General features: G+C 41.7%; 1 protein-coding gene across 9 annotated transcripts in view; it reads left to right on the forward strand.

Moving 5' to 3' along the window:
* The first annotated feature begins 10,952 nt into the window (after positions 1 to 10,952).
* Positions 10,953 to 27,926, forward strand: part of PAK6 (p21 (RAC1) activated kinase 6) — a 42,504-nt gene continuing 25,530 nt past the window's right edge. For 2 of the 9 annotated variants that reach the window (XM_068683643.1, XM_068683641.1), the window contains exons 1-3: positions 23,999 to 24,153; positions 24,823 to 24,966; positions 27,239 to 27,523. Coding sequence is in view for 5 of the 9 variants with exons in the window: in XM_068683641.1 (XP_068539742.1) it covers positions 27,451 to 27,523 (73 nt within the window). In the remaining 4 variants the exon portion in view is untranslated. Of the gene's footprint in view, positions 11,603 to 18,267; positions 18,392 to 22,776; positions 23,177 to 23,314; positions 23,640 to 23,954; positions 24,154 to 24,822; positions 24,967 to 27,238; positions 27,524 to 27,926 lie in introns of those variants that run through there. The other 7 variants (XM_068683639.1, XM_068683638.1, XM_068683640.1 and 4 more) reach the window with 7 other exon arrangements.

The following is a 27,926-nucleotide window of genomic DNA, read 5'->3' on the forward strand; positions in this document are numbered from 1 at the left end:
CTGCTTATGAAGAATTTTGTCCATTAATGCCTTAAATAATGCTTCCTGTAATACAAGTTGTTAGTTACTCAGTAGATAGCTAAGTAAATAATAAAATATAATAATCTTTCTCTAGCCAGAGGCTGAAGCAAAGATCACCAATAAAATATCTTGGAGCTGTGCATTGGCCTAACTGCTGTGAACTGTAAAGGGATTTACATACATGTCAGCACTTTTCATTTAGCTGAAATTTTATTTTTTTACTTTTTCTAACTTGATTTTAACAAGTTGTGGGTGATCTCACTCATTGTCCTCTCATTTTTAGCCTTTACATTCTAGAGCCTGAAACACAGCTAGGAAAACAAAGTAGCTTAGTAAGAAAATGTTCATAACACTATCTGGTTATCCCAAGGACCTCTCAGACAAAACCTGTTTCCAAGCAGCATAGAAGAACTTCAGTAACATTTCATCTGTTTCATTAATCTTACTCAGACTGGTCTGCACAGAGTTTCAGTAAAGGAAGTTTGCTCCTGATGTCTTCAAAATACATAACTGAAACTTTTTGCCTTTATTCTAAATTGAATTCTACTTTAAGGTTGAAACACGATTATTGTGTTTTCTTGACTACTCTTTTCTCTGTGAGCAAAAAGTGTTCCGACTCTTTTACCTCAACTAAGACTCTATCTTAGAACAGTAGTGCAAGAGCATGTCTTGTTACTGTTCAGTTGGGGATTCTGGATTCAAGTCCCTGCAGGTTCTCCGGCAGCTATTTTATAGCCCTGTACTTCATTCAACATATAGGGGTATTCCGGCCTCTTCTCCCAGGTGTAGGGTGGGAGTCCATAGTGTGGGGAGCTTAGAACTAGATGGACTTTAAGGTCCCTTCTAACCCAAACCATTCTGTTCTACATACATTCCAGACAACACATGTACCTCAGTGTATTGTAGCCAGTGAATTATTAAAACTACTGTTAGCAATGTAATTTAGCAATGACATTACAGACTTTGACATAAGAAACAAAAAAAAAAAGAAAAATGAAGAGGAACTTTTTACAAAAAAAAAAAGTGTAGGCATGTCTGTATTTCATTCTCAGTTTAGCTTAGCTGAAAGTCTGTAGCTCTCCTGCCTGGGTTAGTCTCTGCCTCTTATATTGGTGCAATCAACTCATGTAAAAGGTCTACTTCTTTTTCCCCAGACATCCCTGTTATCTGTACAACATTTGTTTGCCAAGCACTTTGGTACAACCATGATCTATGACATTCCTTTGACTTATTTTTATTCATATAATAAGCACTGTATTTGAATTTGTAGCTCTTCCAATTGTCATCGTAGTTGTTACTAACAACCTCCCTGGGACTTCTAAGTCTGGACATCAGCTGTAATTTTGCCCTACCCTTTATTGTTTGTGGCAGTTCTTGTCATCTTGTTGTCTTTTAAAGCTGCCTCTTTTCCTGTGTAGACGTTAGGACTATTTTGATCTCCTAGCATCTTGAGGGCAAGGCTGTTCTCTACTCTAGTTCATAACTGGCTTATTACAGTCGTGGCATCTGAGGTGTCAGCATGCCTGTGCCTTATAATTCAAAATGAGATGCTTAGGGCAAACTTGTCTGAGGCTAGAGGCAGACACTTACCTGGAGGGCTGCTGGAAACCAACCCAAACATCCTATCCCCAAAACACACCATTGCTTCAGACCTGGTTGGAGGGTAAATCTGAGAGGTCTTCTCCAACCTGAATGCTTCATCTACTGATGAAGCAGAGGAATGATCATCTACTCCAACTTTCAACTTGTACAAAAGTCCACCACTAACCCATGCTACTAAGTTCTAAATCTACATGTTTCTTGGAGACTTCCTGGGTGGAACTCAACCACTTCCCTGGGCAGTCTATTCCAATATCACACAACTTTTTCAGTAGAGAAATTTCTCCTAATATCCAAACTGAACCTCCCCTGGTGCATCTCAAGGCTATTTCCCTGTGTCTTACCACTTGCTGCCTGGGAGAAGAGCCCGATGCCCACCTCGCTATATCTTCCTTTAAGGTAATGGTAAAGAGCGAAAAGGTCACTCCTGAGTCTCCTTTTCTCTAGGGTGAACAATCCCAGTTCCCTCAGCAGCTCCTCATAAGACTTGTTCTCTAGGTCCTTCAACAGCTTCGTTGCCCCTCTTAGGACACGCTCCAGCACCTGCCTGTCCTTCTGGAAGTGAGGGGCCCAAAACTGAACGCAGTACTCAAGGTGTGGCCTCAACAGGGCCAAGTACAGGGGGACAATCAGTTCCCTCACCCTGCTGGCCACACCACTTCTGACACTAGCCCGGATGCTGTTGGCCCTCTTGGCCACCTGAGCACACCACTGGCTCCTGTTCAGCCTCCTGCCGACCAATCCCCCCAGCTCCCTTCCCTCCGGACAGCTTTCCAGCCACTCTGCCCCCAGCCTGCAGCCTTGCATGGGGTTGTTGTGCCCCACGTGCAGGACGCGGCACTTGGCCTTGTTGAACCTCGTCCAGTTGGCCTTGGCCCATCGCTCCAGGTCCCTCTGCAGAGCCTTGCTGCCCCCAGGCACATCAACACTCCTGCCCACCTTGGTGTCCTCGGCCAGCTTGTTGAGGGTGAATGAGATCCCCTCGTCTGATCATTGGGGATTACAGAGAACTGGACCCAGCACTGACCCCTGGGGACACACCACTTGTGACCGGCCTCCAACTGGATTTAGCTCGATTCACCACGACCCTCTGGGCCTGGCCTCCAGCCAGTTTCTAACCCAACAAAGCATGCTCCTGTCCAGGCCTTGAGCAGCCAGGTTCTTCAGGTGAATGCTTCAGAAACAGTGTCAAAAACCTTACTGAAGGCTAGGTAGACAACATCCACAGCCTTTCCATTCTACACTGAGCAGTTTGTTGAGCAGGACCTGCCTTTGATAAACCCATGCAGACTGGGCCTGATCACCTGGGCGTCCTGTAAGCGTTATGTGATGGCACTCAAGATAATCTGCTCCATGAGCTTCCCTGGCACCAAGGTCAGACTGATGGGCCTGTAGTTTCCCAGATCCTGAAAAGATTCATGTAAACTTTGATCCATGGAAAATTTGATCCATGGTCAGAACAGATTTGACTGTGTTCTGTTACCAGAAAGCAAAACCATTGGAATCTGGATAAAAAGGTGTCAAGTTGACTGATGCGACTTTGGAGAAATACCATATACTTGAAATTTAACACGACTGTTCTATTTCTATTGTCTTTGGTTTCTCTCTTCTGTAAATAATGTGAAAACATCAAACTTGAAGATAAAATAAAGGTTACCTTGCTCAAGTAAATGGCTCTACGTTTTCATCTGAATAACATAACATTTCCTTAATTGTATAGTTGGGGGATATAACACAAAGCATGTGATGTTGAACAATATGAATGTTAGTTGAATCAAAGTGCCTACCACATTTGAATTCAACAAATCAGTGGTTACATTTCAGAGTTTGAAAATCTTTATTTTAACTATAGGAGAGAGAAACAATTGTAGAAGTAGGTATACTAGAAAATCAATTACTCCTGAAGCCAAACAAAAAAAAAACGGCTTTTTTAATAGATGAAATGTATTTTATTTTACTATCTGAAAGAAAAACAAACAAACAAACAAAACAAACAAAAAAAAAACAAACACCTGTATGATCTCTGAGGTTACTGTTTCTCTTCAGCCTGCTTTTCATTTGTATACAAAGTTGTTTCTGCATGTATTGTACTAACTAGAGATACAGCAAAAATCCTAGCTACTGGGTCAGTAGTAAGTTTTCACTAAAATCACTAATTAGATGCAATTCAAGTATAGTCTAAAGTTAAATATGAAGCTATACTTAGAATAATATTATAGTCTAGATGATACTTTTTCTCCTGCCTGGATAACCTGCAGTAGGTAAGCTAATCCTCTATGAACAGTTTTTTTTCTTGCTTCTAAAGTGTTTCTGTACATACAAATATTGGATGAGAAAGGTTAGGAGAATAGAAGTGATTTATAATGTTGGACATTGCTGGAAAGTAAATATGGATCTTCCTAAATAAAGCCTGAGAATCTTATTTGTGTTATTTCTCTTATGATCTGTATATCAGCAGCAGTACTTTATATTTTTGATGTCTCCCTAGATTTCTGACTGGCCAGAGAATGGGAAGAGAACAGCAAACAAACCATACCTGAGCCCCCCAACAGATGCTATGGATAAAAAGAATCTAGGCTAATAAAATGTGCATTAGATGTGTATATATACTGTGAAATGTGTATATGCACTGTGAGGTAAAAAACATAGCTCTGAGTCACTTACTGCTCAGTAGACCATGTTAGCTCTATCTGGGTTTAAAGGAGTTGCTTCTAGTAGTTGTAGGGCTCATCAAGATCATTGTCTTTACTTACAGATAGTACAGGTTACCTCATCAGTATTTATGTACTGTAACGACCAGCAATGTTATATGATTTTATTGCTTCTACCTGATTATGTCAGTGCAAATGATAAGAAAAAGCAGAGTTTGATAGTTAAAAGCAGAAAAGTGATTAAAAGAAGCTGTAGGAGTCAACAATAAGAATCAGAGTTCCAAATCATTAACACCAAAGCAGAATTTACTTTGAAAAGTACATCTACAGATATTTACAAAAAATGTGTTGCAAGCTCTGAAGCTAACTTGCTAAGGGTTTGCATCTTAAAAGATTATTTTAATGAAATGTTAGCAATAGAATTCATCACCTGCTCTCCTAAAAAGGTATTTAATTTGTATAAGATGGAAATTTTAAAACTGAGATAGTTGATATATATTTATTTCAACTGATAAGTAAATGTTCTATATGTCCTCATATCTGAGACTTCTCATAGCCTAGGGTCTATGTTAAATACAAAGGCTATGAAAATCATACAGTTGAACTAGTCACCTGTTTGACTGATACATTATCAGAGTTGTAAATTTGTGCTTGTGCTAGCAGAAATTACTTGACAAAAAATTTCCAGAGTGAACTAGAAACAGTAGCTTGCAGTTTACCTTAATATGTGCCCCCTGTAACACTTAAATTAGGTGTGTCTATAAATTCAACTGATGAATAAGGAGAATGCATTTCATGTGGCTGGTGCATGAAAACCCACATTTGTATTTACAGCCTTTGATACTGAATTATAACACTATTTGATATTCTTGTTTATGGCCTCTGTTATGTATTCATGTAACTTCAGGAATGTTTAACAAAAATTCAGCACTGTATAAAGGTAATTATGTTGGATTACAGCAGTAACCTTAAATTTTCCTGGGACAATAGTTAGGTAATTCTAAACCAAAACTCTCACATTTATGACTCTTGTCAGGCTTTCATTCTGCAAAATAGTTAAGAAATTGCCAAACTTTAGACAAACACAGGATCCGAATCTTGAGGGCTACATCTCTCCTGCACAGCAACATTTGTCCCCTATTGCTACAGACTAGCAAATCTCAGAGCTCTTCTTTCATCTGGTAGAGGGCAAGGCATAAAAAGTAGACATAAAGACCGAGATGTCCTCAGCTTCCCCTCACAGGTCCTGACTTCAGGACCTTATACCAGCTTTGTTGCCCTTAGGATACTGTGAACAGCTGACAGGATGTGAATCTGAATGTTTGGAAGTTTTTGAACTATTTCAATAAGCTGAATTATTCCGATTTCTTATATCTTTATATTAATTTGGTAATTGGCTTCCATTGTTTTCTACCTATTGGGTGTGTCACTATCCTCACTACTTTGTAAAATAATCTTACGTAATAAAATAAAGTCTACTCATCAACCTCATTGAAATTTTGCTGTCTGACTTGAGAAAAGACAGTGAAATCAATATTTTAAAAGAAAATTTTAAAAGGATGTAAGTGAGCCATTTGTTCTATCTGTAGTCTAAAATTGAAAAAAATAAATATATAGAAGCAAAAAATCCTAATTATTTTTTATCAAGTACACTGTTGCTTCACATTTTGTGTCATTCTGACTGACCTACCAGATTGTGGATTCCATGCACTAATTAATTCTGCTCTGGTTCTATAAAATCTGCTATGAATCATATCCAACTGTTTTTCAGTCCATACAATTTATGAATATTTTTAAATGTAGACAAATTACACCTCCTGCTTGTGCATCACCTAATAATTCCAAGTCTTTCCTCTGTGCTGCTGCTGATTTCCCAAATAATAAATATTCCAAAGTGGCTTTGGGCTAAACTGTAACTTCTGAGGTATTGCACTCTGTGCTGTGCACTGGTGATTTCCCAGTGATGCTTCGGTGTACAAAAGCTCAGTGTTCTTATTCTAAGTGAGTTATTTGACTGTGGTCTTGAGAATTGGTGGTTAGAGTCTCTCATTTAGCCTTGGGCTATGGGCACTGCAGTTACATTAATGTGCATGCGCTTAAAAAGATTGCCCTTAAAGATTGTGGGAGGAAGACTGAAGCTCCTTTTGCAGTTTCATTCTCTCGGTTCTTACTATTTTACACTCATTTCCCCTCTCTGCTTGATTAATCCAACAGAATGCCATGTCTCGAAAACTCAGAAATAAGGAGGTTTCACTGTCATTCATTCTTTATCTGATAGAATATTTTAAATTACTAAACTAGCATGTGATCACTGAGGTCACTCAGGAAGACCTGGGAAGAGCCCAGTTCCTTTTATTGCTTCTATAACTATTTATTGTTCCCTACTTTCCTTTTGTCATAAATTCCATCCAAAGCTATTTAATTATTGATCCTGTGGCTCCTGATTGATATGGAAGTGTGGTTCACTAAGGAGGAGCAGGAGCTAAGTGACACAATTCCAAAAAAGGACAAACATTAGTCTTCTGTTCAGTTTCTGTGCTCGAGATTATGTTTGTTTTTCTGGCACTTTGCATTCTTTAGATACACAGTTCCTCAGTATCTCTTGAATTGTATAGCTCCTTTCTTGAAGCTGGAATAATAATGAAATTTGATGTAGTGTGATACTTCAAATAACCATTCACTCGGGAATCATTTTATTGGGAAGAAAAGTGATATGACTTACTGATAATTTCCTAAATGACCAGTAAAAAATAGATCTAGTAAAGGCATTTTGGACCATTCTGCCACACCAATAGATTTTCATTCACTCCCTAACGAGTCAGCCTTCCTTAGTTTTTTACGTCTACCATGAACTGAACTGTCTGCAACTTGTCCCTTCATTAGTCTGTTCCCATGGCTTCACGGTCCAGATCTGCTGATATCATTTTTTAAAAGACAAGTATTTGGGGGATTAAATCTAACATCCTTTAAACTGTAAGCAGACATCTATTGTTTCAGTGGCACATCAACTGTTCCTGCTGTGTTTGCAGGCAAACCATGCAAAACTTCATTCACAGAGCTTTAGTAGGGTCAGCCATATTCTTGTATGTTGGAAACCATTGCTTAGATCCCATGCAACTAAAAGCAGCAGTTTTTATATCAAGATCTAAAGCATGAGTGTCAGCTGAAAGTAATCTTGCCTAGCCTGAAAGAGCAAACATTACTGACAACTGGTGTGGGCAGCTGTAAAGATAGTCTCTCATTTGCTTAACGTATAGGGAATGTGTAATAAGAATCTTCCATTTTTATGTAATTAAAACAATTATTATTCCCCCTCATCTCCTGGGAAAGCATATTTTTCACTTGCTGAGCTAGACAACAATGGAAAAGTCACACTGATCCTGTTCTCAGTTCTTTCAACAGATAATTACCACACAGCTGAGCATGGGAGCCATCCTCACTGCAAGATTAAGAGCATTCATTTCTGCTAAACATGTGATCCGTGCACCAAGATCAAAATGTCTTTTGCTTTTTATTTGCTCAACTGAGGGTATTTTTATCAGTGAGCAGTGTACCTATATACTGTCAGCAAATCACTTCATATCTTTCTCAGTTATAAGCCTAAGTTTCTGTGGACTTTCACTATACGGCATATTCTTCACATCTGTAAACTTTCCTGTGATTTCCACAATGCTGTTTCCTGAGGTATCATTATCCTTCCCAGAAATGGATGCATAGCAAAATGGATGGAGGGGAAAGGGCTACGTGGCTGGGAATGCACGTTGCACTGGATGAGGCTCATGAAGAAGATTTACAAGAAGATTCTTGGTAAACTGGTAAATTCGCCCCAGTCTTCTAAAAACAGGAGACAGCAAATACGGAAATAGCGCTTGAGTAGTTGGACTTGCTGTAAAGGTGAGATAAGGAAACTATGTGCTTTTCCTGAATCATCTTGCAGTTTCATTATGTTAAAAGCCAACCTGTTGGATATTGTGCTGCAGAAGCTGTGGATGTTTTGGCAAAGCCCTGTTAATACTTCTAGCATTTACGGTTTTGTTAAATTTCCGTTACTGAGACAAACGATTCCAGACTGAAGAACTACCTTCCACTGTCAGCACTGCTTCTGCCTTTGTATGTGATACTGGACAAATTGTTTAAATCCTATGTTTTCCCATTTATAAAACGGTCATTGTATTTTTATGTATATTTTCATATATGAATATGTTGGTATATTTATAAATGTTTTGCTTCTCTGGAGAAGTGGTACATAAAAACAAGGTAATGCTGATGCATGCAGTTGCTGGTTTCCTAACCTACATTTGGACCAGTAATTTCTGTTGTTTCCTACCACTGTGATGCTTTTGGGCAGTTGAAGTGTACAGTGCAACCAGTAACATTTCACCAAAATAGGTTTTGCAATTGACAGTACCCAGAGAGTCAAACTGGGGAAAGCATTGCTCTGGTTGTTTGTTTAAACTGGAATGTAGTTGCACCAACTATTGAGATCCAAACATTTTTTTTCTTTGACAACTAAGCTGTTTTATTGAGTGGATAGTATTAAAAACTGAATTTTGGACCTTGAACTGTAACTTGGTGAAATAATTCTTTATAGCTTCTGGCTTTTAGGAGTATCACTGTCCTGCCAGATTTCAGTTTGCCAGATGGTTGTATGTTTGGTTCAGGTGCTATACACATGCATGGGCATCACACTCTGGACATCTGTGATAGGTTCTCTGTCATGTTCTTAAACCACCCTTCATTCCTCCTAATTTATTCAATTTTGCTGTTGTCGTTCATGTCTAAATTTATCTCTTTTCTATGTCTTCTGTGTTTTTGCAATTTTTATATGCACTAAATATTTCATTATATAAGGGGTACATTAATGCACAATGGCACCCCACATAGTTAAGGCAAAACCGGCAGTCAAAGTTATTACTCAAAGTGATTATAAGCTGCATGAAGCCTTTATGTATAAAAAGAGTATCTGTCTCCTCTCTTTTTCATTACATGTTATTGTCTTTCCTTTCAGAAGTGGCTATATTTCAGTAACGCCACACAGATTTTCCAGGATAGAAATTACTATACAGACACAAGTGTTATATGACCTCAAAAATAACTGTGAATTGGAAGGCTAAATCCAGCTCTAATGAATGAAGTCCGAAAGCTGACAGCATTCAGCAATTTCATGAGCTCAGGATATTTTCTAACAAGAAAATTCATTTCTGAGACTTGTTGACAGGAACATCAAGAATGGAACTGCTGCCTTTGCCTCCACCCACTCCAGCAAAGAGTGGGGGGAGAAAAGCAGCTCTTTTTATAAATAGCACTGTTCCTGTCGTATTTGTAAATTCAGTGCTTTTTGTGTTAATGACATCACCCTTTTCTCCATGGCAACTCCCTACGATGTCAAAACTGCAGGGCACCATCAGAGGAACTTAAACCACCGAACGAACACATTGATTCAAGATGATTTAATTGAGAAATAGCACAGAGGGTGACAGGAGGGGGTGGGAAACACAAGCAAACAGGCTACTGTCAGCTCTGCTGCTCTGGAAAGCATGCATCTGTAATGACTGTCCCCTAAAACTCTGCCCAATCTCCTCTATTCGTAACTCCTTGTCAGGAGGAGGAGGTGGGTGGCAGGCAGGCAGGCATCTTATTCTTCATCTCCGGTGTGTCTAGAGAGAAGCACTACAGGTGACTAAGCAGGAGGAGCATGACTGACTCACTCCTGAGTTATTTTCTCGCTCCCCTTCTCTCCCCCATTCTATCTTTTCTGTTTGTTTTTCAGCTTTTGCCCAACAGCTTGTATTTTTCCCCAGGCCCTGATGAGAAGGAATTAGCAGCAGGCTTTCTTGTTACCTAACGTTCACAAAAAAAGTGCTTGTGGTTATCCAGGTGAGGAAATAAAAGCCAACTCTAAAAGCAAAACAACAACAAGAAAAAAAAAATTGTCTCTTGGATACAACATCTTTGCATTGTTAAGAGGGGAAAAAAAAAAAAAAAGAGAGAGAGAGAGAAAAAAAAAGCTTTTTCTTTGTGAATGTTGTCCAGGAAATACTGAAGTAACTGACATGCCAGGAAACAGTAAATAACTGGCTTCTTTATCAGACTACCTATGGAAAATACCTAATTGCTTCACTGGCAGCCCTGCTGGTTTTGACTTGATTTCTAAACTGACTGCACTGGGGGGAAGCTATTTCACTTGCTGTCTTGATTAAAGAATTAGATTCTGCTGGGCTCCACTTGGGACTCAAGTAGCAGCAACATAATGGTTACATCTGCAGAGTTTCAGTCAGTGTAAACTCTCGTTGTTCCAATCTTAATAAATCTGTCCTAATTTACATCCCTATGAGGTCTAAAGCCTTAGAACTCTTTACCTTGCTTCTTCTGCAGGGTGCCATGAGATCTGTTGCTGAAATTTAGCCTGCAGAAGCGTCAAGATGATATTACATTTTGTGTTTCTGAATTGCATGCCATGGATGCAGGCCAGTTATGCAAGATCAGCACAACACCCACAGAGTCCCTATAGCCAGCCCAGGGACACAGGAGAGCTCACCAGATTGATAAGTAACACTTGGTTTGCCTGAGCAATGCTGTAACGCTATTACTTGCCACTCATGGTTTGCAGCTTATATCTCTATAGGGCATGGGAGTCTTTAATCACTGATTCTCAAAGTGTGAGACTTTGTTATGGCTGTTAACTCCCTCCCCGCCCTGGAGTGAAGCATAAGTCAGCAGTCCTGTGATTTCAAGGCTGAGCTGAGGGGAAATGCACGTATAGTCTTTATGCACTAGAATCTAGATTAGTATCTTGCTCTTGCCTTTTGTGTAAAATGTCACTCAACACACAGTCCCATCCTCTTTGCTGAGATCACAGCATCAGCCCACAATAAAAAAAGGTCCCAGAAAAAAATTGATTCACTGCATTACAGATCTTGGTAGTGGTGTGCGTCTACAGTGAGGTCTTGGCTACTTAACTGCAAGGCTTTAATGGAATTTATCATTGTGATCTTCTCTGTCCTCTGACTGTGAGGTTACTTTACCTTCGGTTATTCTTCCAATACCTCTGCTGACTGCCAGAAAGAGGGGGCGTCTGGCACTGATATACTCCTCCACGCAGCCAACGCTGGGGTAATGCTGGTGAGTAAGCAGCTGCAAGCTTGATGTGCTTGCATGTGTATGAGACTGAACCAGGATTCTTCTGAAGAAGCTTTAAGATGAAATTGCTGAGAATTTTTGCCTGAAGCAAGGGATGTTTCCCATGTCTAAGACAAGCAGCAACCTGCTGGTAGAAGGAAGAAGGGACTGAATTCACTCCAGAAGTATTTCTCAGAGATCTTTTTTTCAAGGTAAGACTCCTACTGTGGGAGGTAGAAGGGGCAACAGGGTCCAGCTCTGAACACTGAGATGACTTCTAAGATATTCTTACCTTCCCAAACTGTAGAATTGAGATAAATCTCTGGTGTCTCTACCAGTTCCTTTTCAGGCTGGAAATGTTAATCAGCTAATGAGAATTAATTTTTTTGAGGTCCAAAGCCATAAGAATGTGAGGGAGGACTTTTTTTTTTTAACACTGTCTTTAGCTGGCCTGTATACTAGTGGTGAACAAGCACCATTGAGTGTGCTTCTAAATCATGCACTTAAATACTAGAATGATGGGTGTTTTATGAACAGGGTGAATTCAAGTAAAATTTAGTAAATAGCAGTTAGTTTACAGTTTATTAACTTTGTTTAGTGCTTTTAAATGCTGATAGAGTATTTTTTGTTCTGTAGGAAGCAAAATGAAGGTGGTTTCTGCTTTGGGATCTTGAGCTTAAAGTTTCTTAATAGGCTTGGTTTGAAGAAATGTCATTGAAACGAGCAAGGAGATTTTTTTTTTTTTAAAGCACCTATTTGAGTTACACCTGAACAACCAGTTTATCACTGTTGAAAGCTATTTCCAGAGTGGCAGAAGGTAGTAGAGACCTCCTTGTCCCTGTTGCTGGCATCTCAATTGAAAAGCATTATTTAAGACAGAAAGAAAAAAAATACCTTGAAAATACAGAGACAGCTTTGGAAAAAATGGTAACATCTAAAAAATCTTTATCATTAGTACCGCCTTCTCCCTGGCATAAGCCAAGACCTGAGACTACCCCTAATTGGGAACCCTCCAGACTAAGAATTTTGTGCTTGGTTTGTGGTGTATAAATTATAGTCCTCAATTAAAATGCAGCAAAGCACAGATCCTGTAAGGGTGCTGGAGCCATTAAGGAATGCGCTTACCGAGCCTAGAAGTGCAGACGAGTGTGGGTGTAAGTCTACACTTTTTCTTTGCACGCTAATTGATCTAATCATTGTGTGCAATTCCACTTTGCTCTTGGACAAGAAATAAAATACACTAGTAAAAGCAAAAGCATCTCATGTCCAGGGAAGTAAATGCAGTTGGTAAACTTTTCCACACAGAGCTGAGAAGGAGGAAAAATCCTTGTCAGATCTGTGAAAAGCGTAATCAGAAGGATCTCTGACTTGTTGTCTCCTCTTCCCTGCCCTGACATGGAAAGAAATGGAGTGGTGCCTAGGGGGGGAGCTGTGCTCTGCGCAGATTGAGGAGTGGTTAGGTGAGATTGCCTGGGGAAGGGTACTTGTGCCCAGAATTCAGGTAGGGAATAATGGCCAGGAAGGCGTTTGGTGCCAGCAGTCATTGCGTAAGGTGGTGCTGTCTCCGCAGCTAGCCTTGCCAGGCGCTGGAGCAGTTAATGCAGTTGGATGCTGTTGCTGCTTGATTCCACTTTGTAGGAGTAGTTGAGATGAGGAAATCACTGCCAGCTTCACAGTCAGGAGTCATCTGTTCTGCCTCTGAAACTTGGGGAGCATGAATGAATAGCTCTTAAAACATTAATCTAGGGCAGCTTCCAAGAATCATGTGTACTTGAAGTCTAGTCTACATTGTGATCTGATTCATTATCCAGGGACAGCAAAGGCTTTGAAGAGGTGTTTAGCCAGTGTGTGGACATACTGAACAGTGAACTCCCAAAGAAAATCTGCCTTGGCAACTTTCAGTGGTACGTTCAGAGTGCATAGGTGCAGCATCAGAGGGCAGGGGAGCAAGTGCCACTGCAAGCAATGGACGTGCAAGCAAGGCAACAGAGGAGAAGGGACACCAAAGAGGAACAGGAGGAGCAACATGCTGTGAGACAGGACAGAGCAGCAGACAGCATGACTTCAGGGTATAGAAGATGCTACTGCTTTTGGCAGTATAACTTGACATCAGTTTAAGCTCACTGAAATTCCACACAACCAGTGTTGAGCACCACATTATCTTCCATGGGATTGTTCCTTTCTTTAGTAAAATCTCATATCTCTTTTTGAGATGATAGGATCTGGGGGGAAAGGGATGATTTTTGTGGTTCCTGAGAGAGCTTGCGGGATGGATAAATACAAGGGAGCAAATGACACTGCTAGAGAACACAAAGCACAGCAAGATAGATCAAGGTGATCCTAACTGAGGAGGAGGATTGGTAGTTAATTAAAACTACTGTTAAAAACCAGGCTCTTAGTAGTAAAATAAATAATAGCAGGACATGAGTAATTCCTCTCGGGGGAATGATGGAGACAAAATTAAGCTCATGTAATAATAAAAGGGTGTGTGTGCAAATGCTCAGAGGAATAGTAACAGGATAGAAAGTTTTTTTTTTTTTTTTTTTTTTTTTTTTTTCCTCCACCTCTCAGAAGTTCAAATGTGGTTCAAGTCAAAAGGGACAGAAACCTGTTAAAGAACATGCTCCTCAGGGCTCATAGGCCATTTCAGAAGGCACAGCTGTCTGATTTACTGAACCCACCATTGCCTCTGCTGCTCCACTTAGTCTCAGTAGAGAGGTGGGAGATTGAGCTCATCCACTGCTTTAACAAATGATGGCTAGTTAAGTATGTCGTGGAGGTGCTTGCATACACACACACACACACACCCAATTCTGAAATCATGTCACAGCTCTGTCTGCCTTTCTTGAGCTGTGATGCCCATTATTCTAAGGTGATTAAACAGCATAAACTCATTAACCATTCTCAACTGTGTAATATACAGTGATGTAACTTCTTTTCCATAGGTGGTTTGCATAATACTGCACTTCAGTTGTTACTCTTTCTGTTTCTTTTTCATTTCTGTGATGTCCGTCTGTTTACTAGACAAGGTTTAAAAATAAAAAATTCCAGAATATATATTTAATAGTAAAAAAATAAATAAATAAACTAAACACGCAAATGAGTGTAAAAGGTATTTAACAAAGAAGAGCTGTACTTAAACATTGGAATGAGAACTCTTGGTGCCCTGAGCAGGAAAGTGGGTCAAGATCCTGGGTGCTTGGAGACCAAAAAAGCAGGTTGTAGAAGCCTTTTCTTTTTTCTCTTCCTCCTTTCCTTCTCAGTGTCCTCCAACCCCCAGAACAAACAAAACCCTAAAACAGTTGGCCTTCTGAACATCTGTCTTGTTTACAGAGGCTGGCACACATTGCTGGCTGCAGTCTGCTACTGGTCACATCACCTCCTAATATGAAACTCCCTAGCAGGGGTTCACGTTCCTCTGGACTTGCAGAAAGTCTAGTAAGAAACAATGATGTTTCAGCCAAAGACCACTGCAGAAACAACCTGGTGATGTGTTTTTTCTCCTGCAGGTTGCTGAGACAAAGGACTTGTGAATCTCCGAGACGCTCAGGTTGCCATTTGCGCTAGAGCTTTGCAGGACACAACCACAGCCCCCCCAAACAAATTTAATTGAAGGAAAGCATAAAGTAATGGTGGTTTGTGGTAGATAGGGATGGTTAATTTGTAGTCTGCTCTGAAGAGTCGCTCTGCAGCTTTACTACAGCTCTGAGCAGTGCCCGTCCTGGAGCTGAGGCAATGCAGCCAGCAGACATTGGCCAGTAACAGCTGTCTAGCTGATGTGATGTGGAGATACTTAACACACCATTGCATTAAAAAAATAAATAAAAAGACATTTTATTTCTTAAAATGATGCATACTCTTTCAAACTAGAAGGCAAACGTACTCAGCAGTTTCAGCAGAGACAAGTATCTCTATGAACTGACATTAGTCAACTTGATAGCTCTGAGCTCAATTGTTTTTCCCCTAAGAATCTAGTTAAACAGGACTGTCTGTAGTATGTTGTCTTACTGACGGCCTACTGGTTTTCTCTGCAGTGCACAAAGCCATGTAAGCTACTATACTTTATTTTTTCTCATTCTCTGTTGCTTTTTCCATTGAAAATTCAAGAAAATTTTCACAGATTTTGCTTATCTTGTCTAAGCTTGATATTATTCTTGTTACTGTGCCCAGAAGATGGGACTAAACGAGCTGCAGAGCCTTGCTTGCCATACTGAAAGAGTATGGACCAGGCTGCTGTCCTCCTTATTGTACTGTGGGTACATTTATTTTCTCACCTGTGTCAGCCTTTGGATATTCTTTAAAGGCTGTGACTTTTAGGCATAGCAGGAGCTGAGGGTTGTTAGCAGCAGTGCTGAAGATCTGTGCTTAGATAGGGAGGAGTGAAAGACTTGCCTTAATCTGGACCAGGTACAGAGGGGTTAAAATGTGTAGTGGCCAGAAGGCAATGCATCGAGCTTAAAATAACCAAGATCAGGATAATTTAGCTTTAAAAACCATCTGGGGCCTGATTCAGTGCTCATTAAAATTCATAGTAGCCTTACGATTGGCTTCTGGAAGAATTAAGCAGAGTGTTACACTTTATAATGAGTGCCTTGGGCCTTGCCCAAGAAAGTACATAAATGCATACAGTAGTGTTAGAAATGGACTTCTTTTCTGTAACATCCAGCTTTTAGCACTTGTGGAAGTCAGTGAAAAAAAACTCTGTTTTCAGTGGACTTTGGATTGGAGCTGAAGAACAGATGTTAGAGCTGACTCTGGAAAGCAGTCTCTGGGCAAGTTGTCTTTGAGCTGTTCATGCTACAATAAGCTGCCCATGTTGGGTATAAACGTAATTAATTAGCAGAAATCAGAGCTGCTGAGTATGTAGTGAAAGTTGTGGAAAATCGGATTGCAAACCTAGATGCTCCTCTTAGCAACTGCCACTGAGGAAACCTCCTGATTTCTAATGCTTCATTATAAAATATGTGCAGCTGGGGGCAAAGAGACAAAACATTAATTCTGCTGCTTGTTCCTAAGCCACAAACTTGCAGACGTTCTTCAGGCTTTTGTGTTCTCTTCCAAGTTCTAAATATGTTCTCTCTAAGCTTCTGCAAAATAGCAGCCCAAGTGACGTAAAGCTGAGCCAATATCTTATTTAAAGAACATTGCCATTTATGTCTGTGTCACTTAAAAGCACGTTTTTAAAAGTCTCTCAGAACGTAGGGTCACTTGCCAGCTGCTCACCTACATTGTCTGGCTACTTCTAACTTGTGGCTTGTGATCCCCTTCATAATGGGTTGTGTCTGTTCTTGGACCGAGCTCGTTATTTGTTGAAAGAAGGAAATGAAAGAATTTTCCAGATAACTACCCAAGTATTTCTGCAGAGAATCTTTGCTTAAGCGTTTCAGTACAACTCTTAGCCAGACTTTTGATTTCAATGAAAGTTCTGCAGAACAAAACAGAATGTTCGTTAGGAATCTTAGCAAGCATTTGATTTTAAAGGTCATGCATGGAAATGAACTAAGTTGATACTTTTTTAATTCAAACACCTTCCTCTGAATTAATTTATTTATAGAATTTATTTGGTGTTCCAGAGAGCACATGAACAAGATTTTTTTTTTTTTGTATTAGTCATTTTCTGAAGTAACTAGAAGTTTAATGAATGTTTTCCCCTTATTTTTATGATGCCATCTTCAGAATCTCAAGATCTGCAGAATAGATGTGCCATTTTATCTGCATCCTAAATGGTTATGTCTGATGTTGCTCCTTTCTTTCTTTTTTTTTTTTTTTTTTAATTGCTATTAACTATATATATAGATATATGCATACAGGTATATAAATAAAACCAAAAGATTCTGAATATATACATATATTAGTGGATCTGGTGTTATCTTGAAGAGGATTCTGGTCCAGCCACACTGCTACGGTTTCATTTCTTGCAGTGGCCAGCAGGACGTAGACTTGTTCCAAAGGAAGCACATTTGTTATCATTCTAGCCAAATACCAGCAGGTCCATGTGGTCAGGTAGGCTGTATAAGTGTGTTTAATTTGGACTCCATTTATCATGTGGTATGGTTTTGGTATAAAAGTGTTCTTACAATACCAGAAACAGACATCTGGCATGTTCAATCCTTTATAAGCTCCATTGCCTGTGTGCACATTTTAGTTACATTTTAGTTTCTTATTGTGGAATCTGAGAGCATTATTAGTTTAACAAACATTTTATGTAGTTTTAATTTATTTATTTATTTATTTATTTATTTAATGGAGAATGGTGGTTGGAAGGTTCATTATGTGCTCACCACGTGTGTTCTGATGAAACACTGCCCCAAAGCAACCAGCATCTTATTCTGTTTTAGACTAGTGTTCAGACTATTATAGATCTCAGCTTCAATGAAAACTGGGGAAGAGAGCTGAGGATAAAGAAAGTAAAAGGTTTCTCTAACTACTAGCAGGAAAGACTAAAAAACATTCTTAGTAGTAATTGACTTTTTCTCTTTTCTCTGTTGTAGCAGTTACTATGCAAGATGAGGATATCACAGCTCACATTTTTCTACACTATACAAATAAATTTCTAAGTGGCAATTATAACCAATTAATCCTTTGAAAAACGTCCTGTGGACTCCAGTGCATTGACAGCTCATGTAGACAAGGGAAACTGAGGGTAGAGTATTATGACATGCTTGTTTCAGTGGCAGAACAAGAAGGCCCAGTTCCAGCATTGCAGGTTGCTGGCTTCTGAGTTGTGGTGGCATGACTGTGTGGCTGAGCTTTATGCCAGGCCACTGAAACAATCTGAGGTTAAAAATAAATTAGATATTAATTTAAAAATTAAATAAGCAGGTTTAACCCTTCATCTACACCATTGTCTCACTAAAACCATTTTTTTTTTAAACAGCTGTACTTGCAGAAGGAGGAACTGCAGTGCAAAACTGCGAATGAGTGCCATGCAGTGGTGCCAACCAGCCAGAAGCAAAGCAATTGTTAGTCCAGCCTCAGCAACTGGGAGGGATTGAGCTAAGGTCTGGAAACTCATTCCTGTCGCAGCGGTCAACCCTTCCCCTTTTCTTTTCCTCATATTCCCCTCAGACAGCTGCTCTCTGCCTTTACCATTTTACCCCAAAAGAAGCTACCACACACCACCGTAGTACAAAGCACCCTCCTGCACTTGCTGTAGGGTGGCTGCTGCTGGGAGGATGACCACAATGCTTGCTTCCTGGCGCAGGATTAACAGGGCAGCTCTGAGAAGCTGCACGCCTTCAGCTGCTTAAGGCTGCGTTGTCTGCAAGGGCAGTTGTTGTTCCCTGCCTCCACATGGCAGCAAGCAGGACGGGAGCCTGCTGTGCTGCAGGGAGCCATGTGGCTGGATTTTGACAAGCACAAACTGCAGCCCTCAAATTATTCCGGGCTCCTGAGAGTTGGGTTTGAATGTACCCAGAGGTAGAGAGTGACTAATAACGGCAAATGGTGTTAGACTTTTGCTACCATTATTTTAGCCACTAGGAATTCTCTGAATTCTGGTTAATACTTTTGCAGTAGCTGACTGACCTAGTTATTCTGAGCAGAAGCTGTAGTATGTATTCCTCTTATGTCAGCCAGGGATTTCAATCTGCATTTCTATAGCATCTTTAAGGATCGCAGCATGCTTGAAAAAACAACAGATTAAGCTGCCTCTGTTCTGGGGGAGTTAAGCATTGTCACAGTCATTTTACTAGTGTGCGAAATGACTTTCCCAAGGTGACCTGACGAATCTGTGAGAAGGTAGGCTACGCTGACTTTGTGCTGTGATGCTGCCATTGCAGGACCGATCATCCTGACTTTTGTGGGAAGCAGCAGATGCACCTCTTGTAGAGTGGCACAGACTTGTCTGGTGGAGCATGATGTTGCTTCTTTTATAATCTAATATGTCTGTGAATTTTTGCAAGTAAAAGATGTGGAAGAAGTGTGAGGTGGCTGTGATCCAAGCTCTATTGATATTACCTCCAGGGAATGTCTACCAAGCCACAGGAATTTTACCAGTAGCAAAATAACCTGTGGTGTGTTCAGGTGATCCTCTCAAGCTTTGGTTTCAACTTCTCATCAGAGTGGTAGTTAAAATTTAAAGTCTGTTGTTTTCCTACCCTCTTTAAGATTAATTTGCTTTCTTGCCTATGTTCTTGGCTCTCGCTGCTCCAGACGTTCTCAGTCCAGGTTGCAGATCTCCATGCTGCTTCCTTGCCAGCTGTTCTCTGCTCCGTCATTGGACTTGCCAGGCCCTGGTGAGACCGACTGTGATTCTGCCCTGCTGCTGCACGAATCTTCTTCTTTCATGTGACCCAGTGTGCATTGTATTTGGTGGTATGCACTCTCAGTCCCACAATGGTCTGCCAGATTTGAGCACACAGACGTGCCCTACAACAGCATGCAGTCCTCTAGACGAGGTGATAAACTTTAACCAACATCTAATTCTTAAGTTCTGGTGTGTTTTCTTTTCATTTTGAATTGGGGCAAAAAGATGGAAACTGGATAAGACAGTAAATCCTTGGGGACACTTAGAAGCCCACTGAATAGGCTTATGCAGTGGGAGTGCAGATAAGGCCTTGTCCTGCTGGGATCTCCAAGATGCTACCTTTATAATGTCAGCAGTGCGTGGTAAGCAGGAGATAGCCCTAATATATAAGCAAGCAATCCAGATAGTGCTGTCTTACAATTTTCTGCCCACCTCTGAATGCAATAGCCTTGGGGAGAAGTAGCACAACTGTAAGCACTTATTTAAAGTGAAACTGCCTCTGGATTGCTCCCTTCTCATCTCCAGGCCTGCTAATCTCATGTGTTGATTATGAGACTTACCGATTTGATTCCTATCTTGTGCTTCCTCCCACCAGCTGATGCCTCGTGAGTTCGCAACACACCCTTTCTCATAGTGACCCCTTTGTCCCAGTTGTTAGCACAGTTTTGCACTTCCATGTTAGCTCACTCCAGATTTCAAGAGCCATGAAAAAGAAGAGACCACAGCTCCTGATGGAAGCGCGTTTATGCCTCCTAGCAAATCCCAGAGTTTAGAGGAGCCCTGCTAGAAGATCCAGCTCCAAATCACAGCCTTACTCCATGGATGGGATTGCCTCAGTTCTTCCTGGGATTTCCTGAATGCATCAAAGTTACTGTACCTTGGCATTAGGCTTTGTCTGGAAGCTTGGTTGAAACAGGATAAGCGGTTTTGTTTGTTTGTTTGTTTTTCCTCTCTATAGCTTGCTTAGTTCCCCAAAAGCACAAAACAGGTGGCCAAATACATTTCTCCTGGCTGAGGTAGAAGGAAGCCCTTGTGTATTGGCACAGTTGGCCATGGTGCCTCTAAAGTTTTTTGTTTGTTTGTTTGTTTTAAAAAAGAAAAGATTACTAGTGTCCCATCTTGCATGTTGCCATAGTGAAATGTTGAAAAGTTTGTTTCTCCCATAAAATTCTGCTCCAGTAGTGATGAAGTGGGTTTAAATAAATCTGTTGTCGCAGCAGTGCAGGAGGTGAGGTACCAGCGCTCTCCTGGTGCTGTGACATGGATGGGCAGCTTTTATCAGAAATTTGTTATGCTTTGTGGGGGGAAGGTGGCATGGCATATGGAATGGCCATTTGCAGTGTAGATGAACGAGATAAGCAGTCTGCGATGCAAGCGTTTAGTCAATGTACCCTGCAGCACTTCTTGCTCACAGGTTATGGCTGCCATCGATAAGACAGGATCTGAATGAGAAGCATGGAGTATACAGCAGCTGTAGGAGGAGTGGGGTGTGTGCGCATGTGTTTATAGAAATGTATGAGCATAATTATTTATATTATCTTGTGCAATTCTCTAGGTAAGAAGGGAGCAGTGGGCAGGGAAGGAGCAGTGAAATGTTTAATAAAGGGACAAACGCTAAAGGGGAAAATTAGAGATGCAGCACTTTTACAGGTAAATTTTTCTTCAAAGTGTGTAGGACTACTTGGACCAAACTTGTGAATAGAAAGACTGGAAAGTGTCCTAATTTTTCATTAAGACTGTGGGCAGCAGAGGTTCACACCAACTCAAAGCTGCTTTGGTTCCATCTAAGCTTGTGTCTTGACAAGTAAAATCAGGCTCTTCCATTTATAAAGGACTTGCATCTTGTTCTAGAAGACTGTCTTAGCATGTAAATGCATAAAATATAATACTTATGCAAATCTGAAGCCAGTTCCAAGCCTGGGTGACTCCTTGTAGAATATAAATGACATTTCTTTGTGACGCTCCCAAAGCTATCGTTGTGTAGATGACTGACTCCTCACTGATTGGCACATCACCAAAGCATAGATAGCACAGATGACAATGATGGTTAGCAGTCATCATGTTTCCTCCACACCTAGAAGGATTAATGCTCTGTTTCCTTATTTCTGATCCTCCACGATAGTTTTTCTGCCTTGCAAGTTCCAGTCTTCAGGAGAAAGAATGCTGTCCCTTTCTCTTGATCTTGATTGTAGTATATTTACTATTAGATTATTAGATTGTAGTATATTTACTAATAACATGAACTGTCTTTTTTTTTTTTTTTTTTTTTTTTTTTGATTGCATCAGTGTATGGGGCTTGCCCTGTAGGGGGAGGCAAGCTAATCCCCAGACAGAAAGGAACCTGGCTAACTTCACTTCTTATACCCTAGGGATGCTGCTGTGAGGTAACAGGCAGGAAATCTTGGTCTCTTTGGCAGGCTCTGGCAGGCAAGGACCTGCAGTGTAATGTATAAGCTGTGACTGCACTCTCAGGAAGCAGCCTTCCACAATTTAGCTAGCAGATCTGTAAATGAGGATTACGAACCTCAGCCCATCAGCTAAAATGCCAGGGTTTCCTTTACCTTCTCCATAGGAACCCCAGTTCTGTTCCTTCTCCATAACGTTACTGTAGATCTTGGGCATTCCCACTAAATCTGTGACTCTGGGTGTTGTACAACACCACCACCTCCTAGCCAGGCAGGATGAACTCGTAGGAAGGAAAACGGGAACAGGGAAACGTGCTGAGCTGGCCCGTTGCTACCGCACAAGCCCACTCCCAGCAGAAATGATGACAGCCTAATGGTTATTAGTAATTTGACATTTATTCATTTTAAGGGCAATTTAACAGAACTGAGGTGGAAAAAAAAGTGTGTGGGGGGGATTTTTTTTAGGGGTGGGAGTGGGGAAGGAATAGTGTGGGGGGAGGATTTTGAAGGCTGACTTTTATCTCTGCTCTTTGGATTTAAATACAATACACCTTGGGGTTAAGCCAGCATTGTTTATTGTTCGTGGTTGGGAGAGGCCAAGAACCCCCTTTATTTGCAGTGGCGAAAGAGCAGTCGCAGGGTTTGCTGCGGTGAACTCTGACCTGTCCCCTGACGATACCGAGCCCTTCCACCTGCGCACACCCGCTACTGCTGAGCAGTGGTGGAGCCAGCGTCCTACCGAATGCAGGTCGCTTGTGGAAATGCCTATTTCCAGGAGCCAGTAAACCCTGAGGCACGGCACAGGCAGCGCAACAGGATTACAGGGTGATACTAGACTTCAGACCTCGCAGCACTGAGTCACGGCAAGCGACAGGGGAGAAGTAAAAGCGCCAGGTCATGTGCTGCACATCTGCAATGCAAATAAATTGGTGAATTCTTCTATAGCCAGCCGTATAGCAAACAATCAAAGCTTTCCTGCCAGGAATGACAAGGAATTGGTGGCAGGTCCTGAAATCTGCAGCCTGGCGACACAGGCGGAGATGTCGGGATTCGTTAGAAGCTGCAGCAGCTCTAGGCCCTGAGGCTGTGGAGCTGAGAGAGAGGAGCTAACAAGCAAGTCAGAGCTTTAATAGGTCAGCAGCGAAGCAGGGGGGGGTTAGGAAAGGGTGGAGGGGAATGGGAGATGATCTTCCCGAGGTTCTTGCCTGAGACCTAGCAAGCCTCGGTGCCCAGGTGTGACTGAGCTCTTTCTCTCTCTCTTCCCCCCGTAGGGACCAAAAGGAGGAGACAGTGAGAAGGCAAGATGGTCCCACGAGGCTCTGCTGTCGGTGTGTGTTATTTTCCTTTGGAACATGAATCCGAGGCTTCTCCGCGCTGACTGCGTCTGTGCTCCATCTACTACCACACCCTGAAATCAAACTCAGCAGCTTAGGTGAACCAGGCACTGTACAAACATGTCAGACTTGCCTCCACCCCTTTTGCTTCTCCCGCTTTCTCCTGCCATCTTTCTCTCCCAAGTTTATCGGCGTGTCAGCGGATCCCGGTGGCAGAGCATTTCCACCTCACCTCTGGTTACAGAGCAATGAAGAGCCAGGGGTAAGCTCCCTCCTGCAGGTTTGGGGTTCAACATTGACTTGCTTGCTTGCTTTAAAGCAGTAGCAACACTGTCCTAATTGCTGCAGTTTCGTGCGATTTTGTTCCCTCTGTTTACAGAGGACTAGGTTTGTCAGTTTAAACTAACATCTCTGTTCCCCAGTGGCTGTGCTGCTACAGCTTAACCCCTTCCCTTCAGAGCTCAGCCTCGCCACTGCCAGGAACTAGCGTAACGATCACACGTGTGTTGGCAATGCCAGCCTTGGGCAAAGTGAGAGGCGAACGGTTCCGGGTGGTCATACAATTTTTTCTCTCGAGGGATGGTTCTGGAAGGGAAGAAAAACCAGGAGCTGGATTCCTTTGGGAAGGAGTTTACTTCGTCTTTACTCCTATAGCCCAGCAACACCGTCCTCCAATCGGCTTTGCTGCATGGCAGTGGGAGAGTTTCCCTGCAGACCCTTCTTTCTCCTCTCACTTGGAATTGTCCTCTACCGGCATTGTTGCAGCAGGACTGCCAGTAAGATCTTGTGTTTTTTGCTTTCCAGTGTCTTTTAGATGGGCCGGTGTCTCTGGGGTCTGGTAGTGTAACCTATGGACGGTGAAGATGATGGGGAATGTGGGGAGGAAAATGCATTGTTGAATATTGCTGGGTGATGACCTTAAAGCATTGGGGTGAAGCAGGGGTTAAAATTACTCTGGGTGATGCTTGGGAAAGCAGACAGCACGTCAGGAACATGCATGCTCATTGCTTTTACGCGAGACATAGCAATATCTCCTCCTAAGTCCTGTATCTGTGAGGACCCTTGCCATACCTTTGAAGAAGTCTCATCGACTCACCGGTTATAACCCCTCGTGTCTGTATTCCTGACCTTCTGGCTGCTGTGCTAGCCAAGGGCTTTTCAGCACACCTACTGAAACACTATGTTGTAGTACTCGCGTGTGTGGGGGTGTGTGTGTGTGGGTTTATGTGTATCTTGGCTATCTGAAAGCTGGCTGATTTCCTCCAGTTTAAATTACTATAAGTCTTACTATATAACTATATAGTTACTATCCTACTGGGCATTTGTACTTGATTATTTTTGCCAAGTGGTAGCCAACATATACAGACAAGAATTTCATCCTACAGCTGCAGAAAGTAGTATTATCCATTAATGTTTGCTGATACATGTATTTTCTTCTTTGCCAGGACATTAATGCCTTAATGTATTTGGGGACACAGCACTGAAAATAAAAAACAAAACACAACAAAAACCAAAACACAAACCCAAACAAACAAACAAAAAAAAAAAAAAAAAAAACACCAAAAAAACAGAAGAGAAGTTTGTGGCTGGTGAGTGAAAGTTCTCAGGTGGTGCTGGGGAATGCACATATAGTAAGAGGTGTTTGCGGAAAATTACGTGTTTGGGTAAAATCCAAGCAGCTATGCCCCTCCAGAGCTGCTGGGGAAAGGAACGCTGCTGGCTCTCTCTCAAGTCCCATCCCTTTGAACAGTCTCATTCTTGATGGCATGACGAAGCTGTAAAATGATGTTCGTATTCTACAACCACCTTGGTATGTACATCCTGTGTGCTAAGTGTGAGCAGAGGATTATGTATCCAGTAACAAAGACAGCTGATCAAATAAGGGAAAGAGCTATCAACAAATAGTTGGCTGGATTAGTAACTGTGCTTTAAGGTGGACAGTCTGTTCCCTGTGCAGGGGTTGTTTCTGTCTAGATGGGTGCCAGTATGGCCTTAGTTATACCTATACACATGGAAAGAATATCCTGGGACCTATTGACAAGGCTTGCAAAAATGAAACGCAAGATCTTGTTTGGTCACAAAATTATTTTCATTCACAAAGAGAAGCACACACCAGGAAGTTCGACTTTCCTGTCTCTGATTAGAGACTAGAGATTAGAGTTTTTCTGTTAAAAACACTTTTTAACCTACTTCTCTGATGTGCTCAGGGAAATTCACAAGCAGAAAAAAGACCTAAAATATTTTGTTCAAACTGCTTAAAACATCATGGACTAGCCAACTCCACCTGCAGCTAGAAACTCAGCCAGGTTCCAAGTTCTGCATAGCACATCACGTTCTCTTGAGGTACTGATTGAGGTACTGTGGTGAAGTCTCATCTCATTAAGAGCTGCCGATCAGTTCTGCACATGTAGGGCATCAGCTCTGAAGTCAGCAAGAGCAGCAGAAGGCTAGCCAATATGTTGTCCTGCTCAGCACTGATAGCTGGAGAAATGCAGCAAACTTTCAGATCTTGCTACAGGAGACTCTGGGTTAGGGGATCAGCTTTCTTGCCTCTTTGCCTTCCAAGGCATAGACTCGGTGCAATGGAGTACAGAATCAGGACTTGGCTAATTTAGGCCTCATTTCTAAGGGATTTCTTGGTATGGTTTCTAAAAGTTGCAGGAGAATTACTGTGTAGCTGGAGGACTAATGCACTGGGATCTCATGTTAGTTTGAGACTGATCAGGTAATGTGAATGTAGGGTGATGACAGACTTAAAGTTGGAATCTATTTCCCTCAGAAAAATCTCAGGAAATTACATTTACCCTAGGGCAGAGCCATTTTAATTTATAGTGTTAGTAATTAAATTACTTTGTAATTTATTGATGAAGAGAGTGTAGTTGTAGACAAAGTTATTTATATTTACTTGTGTTATGAGTGCACCTTAGGTTTTAACATATGGAATACTGTGAACATTCATACTCATAGCATGTTTTTTTTTTCTCCTTTCTGCACTAAGCAGAATAGCTGATATTCCCTGGGAGAAGTCTTGTCTGTTATGATTTAAATTTCCATATCAGTTGGTCTTGGTTAGTGGCAGTAGTGAGTAGTAAGGTGCTGAGAGACAGCCAGGCTGTGGGGTTTAAGCTGGCCTCTTCTCTCCATGTTTTGGGGCCCACTGCCTGGGCTGCAGCTTTCTCATCAGTTATCTCATGGCAATCACACTAATTGCTGTCAACAGCCTGCAACTTAATACCTATGCATCCCACTTTAGGAGAACATAGCGATCATAACTAGGGAGTAAGATTGTTTAGTGTTATTTGGAAGGAAGTTTAACTCTTACATCGTGGTGCCAGCGGGTGGTCTGGGGATCACTGTGGTGACCCTGCCAGCCCTCTGCCATGCTGCTGGAGTGAGGAGCGTGATCTGGGATGTGTGTGGTCATCAGTGCCCCTGCAGGGGCAGGTGTGCTTGCAAGCAGTCAGCCATGCCCAGCAAGTGTTCGACTCATGCTTGGCTCCCGAATTGAGTACAGTAAAGCCTGTATCACGTGTGTTTGCAGCACACGGCTATGGCCTCCCTCCTGCAACCCAGCTGGATCTGTGACCCATGACATGGTACGGAGGAGCACAGTGGGGTTACAGTGCTCAGACAGAACCGCAGGACGTGGCGCCCGGTGTTTTGAAGTGATGTGCTTGAAGTAGCCTGTTCCCCAGATGCAGCCCAGTGCCTTGGCTCCCTCCTTTGCCACGTGACCCAGCATGCCAGATGGGGCCCCTTTCACTTGTCCCAACATAACCTTCTGTCTGAGAGATGAGATGTTGTTATTCATGTGAATTTTTGCAGACAGAGCCTAAAATGTTCTTATTCTAATCTTGGTAGTATCTTTACGCTGACTTTGAGTGGATCTAGCGCACAAGAGAGTGGAGACTGAAGCCCTATATCCAAGCTTGAAGCTCTTTGGTGTTCTGGATTAACAGATAACTACAGCCACTTGCTTTTAACCACGTATGCATCCTTCGTGGCAAAGTAATACCTGTAAAACCATTTGAAACAATGCAGTGACTCTCTGGACATGGAACAGTGACGTGTGCATGTGTCAAAGAGGTGCAGTGCTGTATGGCTTTGTACATCCAGAAGAGGACAGCTACATCAAGTGTTTGAAAGGTAGGGAAACAATTCATCAATGTTTTAGTGACATATGTCTCAGCCTTATGACCTGCAGCATACATCTCTCTGGCTTGGGTAAAGAGGCTGAGATGAGCTACATCCTTCTTTTGGTGCCGTGGTGGTATTTGTTAGCTGTAACCCTCCTACAAACCAAACACAAATGGGAAAAGGCTAATCTTCTAATGAAGGCATTAGATTGCAATTGAGGTTTGGGTGTGATTTCTGTCTGTGTTTCTGTTTTTTGTCATGGTGTCTAGACCTACCTGCTGGTGTCAAGATCAAACAAGTGGTCAGAACATGTTTTAGCTCCCCATGGTGCTGTGCACCCATATTTTTTCTCCATGGAAGCAGGGTGTGCTGGACCTCAATCTGGCCTTGATATGTAGTTAAAAAGCAGCCA

Source organism: Anas acuta, chromosome 5 (genome assembly GCF_963932015.1).
Source record: "Anas acuta chromosome 5, bAnaAcu1.1, whole genome shotgun sequence".
NCBI lineage: Eukaryota > Metazoa > Chordata > Aves > Anseriformes > Anatidae > Anas > Anas acuta.